This window comes from Scleropages formosus, chromosome 12, assembly GCF_900964775.1.
Source record: "Scleropages formosus chromosome 12, fSclFor1.1, whole genome shotgun sequence".
Classification (NCBI taxonomy): Eukaryota; Metazoa; Chordata; class Actinopteri; order Osteoglossiformes; family Osteoglossidae; genus Scleropages; species Scleropages formosus.
In genome coordinates, this window is record NC_041817.1 from 25,224,673 (window position 1) to 25,236,087 (window position 11,415).

Here is an 11,415-nt window from a genome sequence, read left to right on the forward strand (position 1 = left end):
AGATTCGGCCGCCGAGGGGCCAGGAAGAGACGTCAGGACACATTCCCCACGTGGACGTGAACCCAAATGAGCCCAGTGCGAAAAAACATTATTGAAGCTTATTAAGATAGGGCGAGGATCACGAAATTCGGAGCCAATCGGCAGGGCCATCTCGGCGACACCCAAGTCAAACGCCTCCACGGGGGTTCGGCGCGTCAACCCACAGCGCATGTGGAGGGCAAACGGCAGCGGTTACAAGTTCTAATAACCCGAACGCACACAAAGAACTGCACGTGGATTTAAGCGGGAATTAAAAGTGACACCAGAGCTGTGGGCAGAGTCCACTGAGCCAAAGCTGACCAATTGGAGCTGCATTTTTTTTTAAATTACATTTTTCATTTATGTATTTAGCTGACACCTTTCTCCGGGCCCACTTACAACGCTGGATTCGTACAGCACACTACTTACTGTGATTTACTCACTTATGCTATTTACCGCATCAATTCAGGGTGAGTACCTTGATAAAGGGTAATGCAAAATGAGTGGGACTTGAAGCTGAGCCCTTTGAGAGGCGATGCCTCGAACCACTACGCCACCTGCTGGCCCAGGATCCGCAACCTCAAACACAAAAAGAAGGAATATTTATTGTATTGCTTTGCGATACTCCTGCCGTGCCAACAAGACAATACGGCACTCATCATTTCTTCAGCTCAGATTAACGGAGGTCAGACAGGCGGTGACGGAAGGTGGGTTTGACACCCAAGCCCCGCCCCTGCCCATCTGTTGTCATGGAGCTCTCGCAGCCTGCCGCCCAGGCACATCTCGTCCCCACAGCTCCGGCTGAAGGCCAGGCTATCGACGAGATGCAGCAGCAGGGTGTGTGCGTGTGTGTGTGTGTGTGTGTATGTGTGAGTATCCTGGCCTAGTTCCCTCCCACTTGACACAACTCGCTGTACCACGGTAGCCCCTAGCAACCTCGTATTGAGGACAAGTGGAGGACATGAGATTATTACATTACATTATTTAGTGGTTGAGCAGATGCTTGTACCCACAGCGTCTTGGTCGTCTCACAGCTGCGCACCGTTCCTGTCTGCAGAGATACACACCAAGTGTTCACCGAATCCATCCAGGTCAGGCAACTTGCTCAAGGACACAGGATGGGCCATGTAGAGAAAACTCGAGTGTGTGTGTGTGTGCTCTCGTCGAATGGCTGTCAGCTGATGCGTCTGCATAACTGTAAGATGTTTCCAACCAACCAAGTCCATCAAGACTCGAACACGCAGATGCAGACGCATCTTCCATAGTCGTTTCCAACGTGGCCAAACTTGCACGGGACTTCGGTGGACGTGGACGCAACTGTCGAGGACACACCCCAACGGTCAGACCCTGCCGCTTGACGTCGGTCTGAAACGGCTACTTTGAGAAGACCGAAAAGGATCGGGGCAAGCGAACGATGACCTTCATAAATTAATCGAGTCTAAAGAGGAATTAAAATTAAGATGTCACGTCCACGAACTCCTATTTAACGCTGACTGTGGAACAAGTCGCCCCATAAACACATGGCAACATTCCCGAGCTGTAAATACTGTGGAAGTGAGTTGAACTGCGGTCGCCCCCGGCTCCTACTGCGTTTGGGGGCTCTTTACTGCCATCTACTGGGAGAGTGGGAAATAAGCCAAAACATTTTGAAAACTAATTATTAATAAAGAGGAAAACATTTGTGTCTTTGGAAAATAATAACTGTTTATGGACACAAGAAACCAGTGTTTTTACAAAAGTAAAAATCTGTGACAGTTCTGTCTCTACCACATACACACATTTAAACACAACAGATCACAGAAATGTTCTCAATCTCTCACTCTCACGGAGTCATGAACTCCAAAATTCTTCCAGCAGATATAAGCAGTCTCTGCGATCAATTCGAGAAACTGGATCACATTAAACACGGGGTATAAAAAGACCGTGTGGAGGGGAGCGAAGGAGCAGGGTGGCCTCCCTGGGAGGTACAGCTTAACTAAACATGGCTGCTCGGTGCTGTGGAGTGTCATGTTGCCTAGCAACAGGACCTCACTACCCTCCCCACCCCTACCACTTGCAAAAGAAGAGGGTAAAGAACCTTTTGTCCCTTCGACTTTTCCATCCCATTGAACGCACTGCTTTAACTGGCATTACAGCACTGCAGATATAACGTACTATTACCATAAAACAAAGAAAATTAGGAACACAGTGGGAGAGCATTATCTTCCCGATTTTATACCAGGGGTATCTCGGCAACCAAGCTCCTGATTTGATCTTGTGATTAAGGTGTCTTCAGATAATTAACAGGATGTATATGTACATACACACACACACACACACACACACTCGTATATACTGTACATAGATACATATATACACACACATATGGGGGGGTTAATTCTAAATCATTAGACCACAAACATGCCTGTGTGTGACTCCATAGTGCATCCAACTTGTACAGAAAACACGGAAAGTTCAAGCTACCGGATGTCATTTTTAACCAATTTCGTTAAGCTTTGCATGTTTTTTCTGATGACGGGCGGTATCCCCACGCTCGTGTTTGGTTTAACTTTAACAAACAGGTCTGACTTTCCTCACCGGAGCTTAAAGTCCACGGCGGGTCGGCGCCAAGGGCCGAGTCTGAAGGTGAACGAGCAGCACGATGAAGCAGCTCTGGACACACACTAGTCCCACCACGCACAGGATGAATCAGCCAAGGGGAAACAGCCGAATGGCCTGAGACATCCAGATGGACACTGGACCAACCAGTGGCACACTGACACTGGCCAAGGGGGAGTGTGGACGACACCAGACCACGTGTTGAGGGTTTTTTTTTTTTTTATAGAATTTAAAAAAAAAAAAAAAAAAAATCATTGCACTGCACTGACACCGTAACTCGAGCGAGGAATTCCGTGCGACTGCCACCATGCGCCGAGAGCTACGGTGCAGCCCACACCCGTCAGGTTTCTGACGCTGCAGACTCCCGTTGATCTGCTTAGGGCCGTAATGCCCTGCTGGCAAACTGACTCAGCATCACGCAGCCTTAAAAACACATTCCACAAAAGCCAAATTGCAAGGCTAGGAAATTCGAGGCCTCTATAGCTGAGGGTCCAAATCCCCCCAAAAAGCCCTTCCTGTGGGTAACCTGTCAAGCGCTGCATGGACGCGGGAAATAATCCGGCACGAGTGAGTCACAGAGAGGGTGAACATGGCCGACTAACACACCACACCATTTTACACTGATGTATTATAAGGAACAGATTGCACGTCTCCATCCAATAGACACAACTTGTTCGATCAAATCAATCTGTTCCTATGCATAACTTGCAAGGGAAATTCTCATGTAGCTTCCCGTATCAAGTCCAGCACTCTAATTGCGGCCTACAAGAGCGCAGCCCAGTCCCTACAGGACCTCATCGCTCCTTACGCCGCACCCCTCCAGGTCTGGTCACTTGGTGGTCCCACCCGCAAGGGGTCCGAGATCAAAAGTCTGTACGTTTTTGGTTTTGTTCCCGAATGAGTGACCTCTGTCCCTCAGAGCTGCTGAATCCTTCGATTTAAGAAGGGTCTCAAACCCATCTCTTTGAGAGCCACTTTTCCCCTGATCTTTTGACAGCTCCATAAATGAGTCCAACACCATCTGCTATGATTACCTATGTATCTGCTATTTGAATTTCGCTTCTATAGGAGCTACTGGAGGAATGTGAACCAGCAACATGGTGGTGTCAGACACGCAAGCTGTGCGTCAGTAGTCTCGTCTATATCTACAGCTCTTTACTCTCAGCTGTACGTGGCTTTGAAGAGGAGGATCTTCAGGAAGAATAAACGCAAGTCTAACTTGTTTGTTTACTTCTGGATTGAACTGATTACCATGACGATGGGGACTCGGGTAGCGGACAGGTGGCGCCCAGCTAGGGCGGTTTACATCAAAACCATTTCGGCCGAGGCAAGTTTGGAGAACCCACGTCTGTGCCGGAGATCAGCCTGGTTACGCCCGAATCTGTGGAGACGAGAAACATGGAGTCCTTTGGAGACGAGCGCTGCCTCCAGGGTCCCTCTCTCAAAGAAACCCCGGTAAACCGGCTCTGTACTCAAGACGCAAATCGTTTTGACGCTGTCAATCAGACGGTCTAGACGCCTGTGCCTCATCACGGAACACGCGTCGAGAACAATGGCGTCACCTCCACGTGTCTCCAGGCAGTTGTGACACAGAGGTTCTCGGGTAGAACCTCTAACAGCTGGTTAAGCGGCGCAAGCCGTCGCTCGCCACACGCCAGCCGAAGCCGTCGCGTCGATCAACCCGGTTCGACGAGACGACGCCAAACACACCCAGTACAGGCAACCGTAGGCTGCGCTTCACCACGCCCAACAGAGCCTGAACTGTACTACCGTCTCACCCTCATCTTACCCTTCCCAACCACACCTTCCCACATCCCATAAAGAAAGGATGACCGTATCTCCACACTCACACTTCTGTTTGGGGCCATAGCTCTCCAACGGATGAGATTGCCCACCGGGCCCGTAACCCGTCTGGTCCTCCCAGCCCGGCCCGATCTCCAAGCCCCCCCCCAGCTGACGGACACCCCAGGAGCAGCAGGCCCCCATATAGGCCGGACAGCAGGAGCTCGTGCGCCGAAAACCGTCAATTAAGGGCTTTGTGGAGAGCTCGCCGTGACACAGGACAACAGGCCTGCGCTTGTCCAGACTCAGAGCCTCCTTTTATTAACCTCCCAAAGATCAAATACATCCCAGACACAAACGACACATACGGTGTAAATCACACAATGGGAGCGCTTTGGAAAGAAGCCCTTTCAAAACCTGAGTTTGCTTAGCGATGTCACTAAGATGTACAGTGGACTTCGGTATGGTGTTCACACCACACACACAATGTCTGTGCGTGAGAGAGAGAGACATTTCCTGAAAAACAACATACGGAATTGGTCATTACACACCTATTATGTCACGTGAGACAGACTGTACATCGTTAAATAACCATTTCGTGGTAAAACTAAAGGACACAAGGGTTTCGCACACTTTAAGGGAGAACAGCAACCACAGAGGACTTAAGGAATCACTAGAACCCCAAGTAGTGGAGATCTCTCTCTCTCTCTCTCTCACACACACACACACACACACACACACACACACACACACAGGTGTGGAGAGGCCAGGACTTTCCACAGTACTGCCACATGGTTGCACTCCAAAGGCTCACCAATTAACAACCTTCACCATCAATCAGTTCAGAGTGACGTCCAGACTGACTGGGCAGCTGAAAGTCACCTAGGGTTAAAAGAAGAAGAAAAAAAAAAAAAACACAACAACAATAATACTAATAACAATAATGATAAAAAACAAGTAAACAATATTCATACGAGGGCACAACTCCACAGGCAGAACGACGCACACGATCTACCCTGTGCTCCCCATGCAATAAACATTTACTGCATTAGTTGACGTCCCTGAAATCCTTTCGGGATTAATTTCACAGCAAGACCAGCGACAAGCAGCGCGACGGGAAAACATTCGAAAACTATTCGCCGTTTTTCTGGCCGACCTCACGCGAACTCGAGTTCAAGGAAAAGAAAAATCTTTACATGACATCCCCAGCGGTCGAGCGCAGCCTCCGGCACAAGGACCTGTTGTGCGACCCGAACCCGGGGCCAGGGAGCGCGGGCCCCAATTGGAGCGACTGAAAGGGAACCGTTTCCTCTAACCAGGATGACATTCTTCATCAAAACGTGTTTTCCGTACAGTTCAATAACAAAATAATTACGCAAGAGGCCCACGAAGGAGAGGGAACCGTCTTCGTTCTCCGCAAACGAGAACTTATTGAGCAGAAACGAAGACACAATAACAATAAATGAGTAACTCCGAAAGCAGCCGTGCTGGACAAGTCTGGCCCTGTTCGGACAGATCGGAACACTCGGTTCATATCGCACGTTCAAAACCGTAGTAATATGAGCCATCGGCAGACACGCACTTAGGGGGGGATAAACGGAACCCGAGTTGGGAGGACGAGCCGACTTGGACAAGAACGAGGTCAGCGCTGCTGCTTTCCGTCACACACCATGACATCGCCCTCGCCCGCCGGACCACCGCCGTTTCAACTCGACTCGCTGACCTTCCGCATCAAGAACTACAGATTAATTACATCATCATCATCATCATAATCTTGTTTAACTATCACTTATCTGACTCCTTTGTCCAAAGCGACTTACAATGTTAGATATGCAACACGACTGCGATTCAGGGAGTTATACAGGTAAAAGAAGGCAGCAGGTGGAGCTGTGGTGGAGGTGGTCTGGACCTGGAGGTCACAGGATCAAATCCCACCTCCTGCTGCAGTGCCTTTGATCACAGTTCTCACCCCGAACTGATCCAGCAATAACTACCCAGCTGTATAAATCAGTTAATTTTTATTAATCTTAACACTGTGAGAAAAGCATCAAATTGTAATTTTCACTGGTTTAACCACTATAGGATACAGCGGCACAGCAGGTAAAAGGTGGTAATTCTCACCTGCTGAGCTGGGCAGCGGACATAGGTTCCAATCCAATTTAGGTTGTATGGAGTTTGCACGTCACCCCCAATGTTTGCACCCGGAAGAAGGTCCTGCCAAAACCATTGGTTCAAGCGCACGCACACCAGAGCTGTTGTTCGCCCCTTGCGTAGGAAACCATGAAAGTCATGGCCAACAGTCCAACTTCCACTATCTGCCACTCCCACACACACACACACACACACACACACACACACACACACAACACCACCCGCAGAAAAGAAGACAAAAAAGATTCACCCATTTGTGCAAGTAGGATAATTTTTACTGAATCAGTTCTTGAAAAGTACCTTGACCAAGGGTACTAGAGCAGGAGCCCAGGTCCTCCGTTTGATGGCCGGTGGCTCCGACCGCTACGCCACCTGCTGCCCGTAAATACACGTCACGACACACAAAGCGCTTCTGTCGATTTAAGAATCGCCAACAACCCCAGCGGTGCTCAAGAACCTCACTTTTCGTCCAAGCTGGCAAATACTTCCAAACAAAGGTGATCTGGTGACGTGCATGACAAAGCAAATTTTCAGAGACGTCCAAGATTCCCTTTATGATGCGCCGCGTGGGAGAGGACGTCCCGATCGACCGATCGGGCGCGGTACCCGTCCCGACACGAGCGCGTACGCGTGGAGAACGCAGCCCGCGTAGCCGGGCACCTCCATCCGCCAGGACCGGCCACCTCACCTTGAAATTGCTAGAGTTGACCCAGGAGGTGGCAATTGCGTCCACCATGCGGTCCAGCATGGTCTGGTCCTGCTCCAGGTCGTGAGACTTTTCCTTGTCGGAGATGTAGTCTATGATCTCCTGGCCCACCTGCAGCCGGCGGCCCACGTCCCTCTGCATCACTTGGGTTAAACAGCTCTCCATGCTGACCTCCATCGCTGGGACAGCTGGTCAAGGCGACGGAACACGCAGGTGCCAAACGTCTTTGTACGTTTTAAAAATAAATACACGCCGATTTCCACCTGAAGGTGAAGTCTTTGTTGGCCAAAGGTGACCGAGGGGCACAGAGAAGTGAGGACACAGTCTTGGGGGGGGGGGGGAGGGGGGGAAGACCTCTGGGTTTGGCCTGCAGCTTTTCGGGGTTTCGCTTTTCACCAGAGGTGGACGCAGCAGTGCGGGTATCAGCGCCGGCAGGCAGGTAAGACGAAGCGGTCAGGGCTGGAGGGGCCAAGCTTCATAATTCAGTGGTTCTTTGTTCCTGGGCAGCCCTGCAAAGGAGAGAGAGAGAGATTCAGCAGCCTGCTAACGTGTCAAAAGGAAACGGGGTTTGCCAGCGTGACAGCACCGGGGTCACCCGGCCGTCCATCGAGCGATGGGCATTGCGACTTGTCCACCGAACCCGCCAACTGATGTGGCCTTTTACATTTACATTTATCTCACAAATATTCATTGTGACACTTCTGGCACAAATCTGTTACCCGGACAGCGAATTCCGGCAAAAACGGCGGCGCTGGTGGCGGTGGACGCGTTTGGCGAAATGCAAGTTCGTTTACTCTGTACATCGCTTCGTAGAACAGCCTCTGCCAAGTTAATGCAAACTTTCCTCCAAGGTGACTTACAACGTTAGGTTTGCACACCTGGAATCATTTCCTCATTTACGCAGCAGGGTAGTTTACCGTATCAACTCAGGGCAAGTACCTTGGGCAAGAGAACCACGGCACGACGCAGGATTCGAACTCGGGACCTTCCGACCGCAAGGGAACAGCTGTAACCGCTACGCCACCTGCTGCCCTGTTGAGATGTCACACGCTGTAACCCTAACGGTAAATCCTCTACAGTTAGGGTACACATTTGCACTGTCGGTGTATGGAGATGTGTCCCCACACTGACACCACACTGGTGCTGGAAGGAGGCACAAGGGGTGGGGGTACAAAAACCAATTTTAGTCCGGATCTCTGTTCAGTTGCCTGTGTCCCGCAGGAGGTCTCTGCCTGCCTGCTTTCCTTCCGCTCCTGTGCTGCTCCAGCACGAGGCCCCTCTGTTAACATGTTACACGTACACGTTACATGTGGCTCGCGGACGTTGGGTAACACCCCTTACCGCTCAGAGCCCGAGCGAGTCAACTGGCAACGAGTCGAGTGACCCTGAAGGGCGGGACACGTCGCCCCGAGAGAGAGAGAGAGAGAGAGAGCGAGAGAGAGAGCGCGCACCTGGCTGAACCCCCACGGAGCGGCCACTGGACCGTGACGGCACAGCCGGAGCACAAGTCCACTTCATCATCATCATACTGTTATTAATATACTGAGAGATCGACTCGTGGCTCAGTGTCCCGCACCACTAGGCCCTCGTTTTTACACACACCCATAAACTGCTGGGGCTATTTACATGATTTGACAATCGTCGTCGTGCATGCATGCCTGTGTCTGTGTGTGAGAGAGTGAATGTGTGCGCGTGCGTACGGACTACGTGCGTGTTCCTTTAGCAAAACCGTGGAGACGTGGCTAAGGAGCGCAGCAGCAGCAGCATCATCATCATGCAGCGGAGCGGGGCGGCCCGCGGCGGCGGCTCGCGCAAAAACCTTCTCCTCGCGGGCTCGCGCGGGGCCCACTTACTGCTACGTTTTGCTTCGCGTTGCGTCGCGCCGCCCTGCTCGCGAGAGCCACGGGCCCGCACGTCCGATCGCCACACGATTCCATCAAGACAAGAGCCCCCGGTCGGTCACGCAGGAGGAGGATAAACACAAACAGCGCGGCTACGCTCGCCGCTCGGCCGCACGGCCGCCGCCGTGTAATTGATCCGGGGAGCCGAAGAGCGCCTAAGTACGAATCACAAAGCACGAATAGACAAGACTCACCGCGCCCCGGTTCTCTGTGATCTCGGCGGCTACCTGGACACACGCGCCGGAAGAGCCCGACGGCCCGATTATTGTGCATTTAATGCAGTCGCGCCGAGCTCCGCCGACCTGTACGAGCGCCGCGGCTCGAAGAATGGGAGCGCTTGTGCGCATGCGCTGAAATGCGACCGAGCTCAGATCCGCGCGCCTCCTGGTGAGCGGCGCGAGCGACGAGTCCGGACAGCTACGCGATTACAATATGGGTGCAGGAGACCACACAGGACGGCACCCTTACAGTAAGCCAATACACGTAGGAACATTGGCGGTCAGGTTGGACTCGCAGGAAAAAAGGGCCGCACTGTACACTACACTGTAGTCTACAGTGACTCTACAAACACTGCTTTGAGAGAGCAATACTGAGTCTCAGTTCATCGATTTCTGCTTAAACATCATCCCACTGTTCAGATAAGAATTTTGCAGCTACAAGCGCCGCGGGAATGACACCAGCGAGTGTATATGACTTTTTTTTTTGCCTTTTTACTTCATCTTACCTATACAGACAGTGCCGTTCATAGAATTCTAGGGTGGACTTTAATCAATAACTGGATAATCATGGTTACAGTTTAGAAAAAAATATGGTATACGTGACGGAATTTCAAATTTTGTTTTTTTATTACTGACAATATTATACGCATGAAATTCCACTTTACGTGATAAATATATTTACACGTAAAATACTCATCTGTGATTTATATCCTGGGGCCACCCGCAATGCGAAATCAGTTCATTTAATTTGGACAAGTTTAAAGACATTTAAATAATCTACAGCGAATTAATTTTCACGTAAATCCATTTGAATGTAGCTCCGTACATGTGTGTATAGCGCCATCTTACGGTCATTTAATGGAAAGCCTTTACTGCGCCCTGCCAGCTCCAGTAGCGCTGCTGTGTGGAAACACGTCCCGATTACGTGTCCAATACATGCAGTAAAATCATATCAGGTGAGAAATTATTTGTGAACTCACTAATCATCTACCCGTTGCGCATCTCTTTGGAAAAGCTTCTGCCAAATGAAGAAATGTTGTGTATTGTTCGTTGCTTAGATGCTACCTTGACAGCAGCGGACAAAATTTAATCCTTTTTAGTTTTAAACATAAACGTATTTCACCGATATCCTGTCGTGGACGCACCGTGTCGGGTTTACCGTGCCTCGCGCCCTCTCCTTGCTGCATGGGCTCTGATCCGTCATGATCCTGCAGTGGATGTACTGATAATAAATGAATGAAGGATTCATGGATGGATGACCATTTTACTGTCTCACATCAGGGAAAGTACCTTGATGGAGGTTACTGCAGCAGAAGCAGCCCTTGGGGTTTGAACCCGAATACTGAGATATTGTCCTTGTAGCAGAAGATCCAATAAACATCATACATTTCAAGCATAATTTCATATTCTGTAGCGCGTAAGCCCTGCTCTCTATCCCCCCCCATCACCATGGACAAGGGCTCTCATTTTGTGGACACATAAGCTGTGCAATCAAGACAAATCCTGCTCTTGCACAGGGAGGACTTGCCCGACAAATGTTTACATATTTCAGATATCAATCTGTCTCACGTTGAAATGCAGTAGTATATGTAAGCGCTGCGCAGGAGGCAGTGAGAATTCATACAGATTGTATTGTTCCAAACACCCTTTGCAGTTATTTCACTGACACTGTTCTCCTAAGCAACTTACAACATTAACCTACCTACAACTATTTACCATTTTATGCAGCTGGGTAATTTTACCAGAGCAATTTATGGTAAGTACCTTGCTCAAGAGTACTACAGCAACTGGTGACACTTGAACCAACAACCTTCAGATCCAAAGCAGCAGCTGTAGCCTCTACACTGCCAGCGATCCCCTGCACTGCACCACTTCATGCTATTCTGTCATCGTGCCATCAGTTTTAACTCATTACAAACCAAGGTATTTGACTAGTTAAAGGTAGTGGCAAAGGCTTGTGGTGACACACTACATTATATGTGTTCTACCTGATTTCTGCATTTAAACCATTTCCGTTTACATGTATTCATTTAGCAGACGC

At 50.0% G+C, this 11,415-nt stretch overlaps 1 protein-coding gene across 13 annotated transcripts in view; it reads right to left on the bottom strand.

The window, feature by feature from the left end:
• Positions 1 to 9,480, bottom strand: part of clasp1a (cytoplasmic linker associated protein 1a) — a 62,259-nt gene extending 52,779 nt beyond the window's left edge. For all 13 annotated transcript variants that reach the window (XM_018744832.2, XM_018744802.2, XM_018744821.2 and 10 more), the window contains exons 1-2: positions 9,351 to 9,480; positions 7,238 to 7,764 (exon numbers count right to left, since the gene is read on the bottom strand). In XM_018744832.2, the coding sequence (XP_018600348.1) occupies positions 7,238 to 7,432 (195 nt within the window). In that variant the 5' untranslated portion in view covers positions 7,433 to 7,764; positions 9,351 to 9,480. The remainder of the gene's footprint in view (positions 1 to 7,237; positions 7,765 to 9,350) is intronic.
• Positions 9,481 to 11,415: the final 1,935 nt, after the last annotated feature.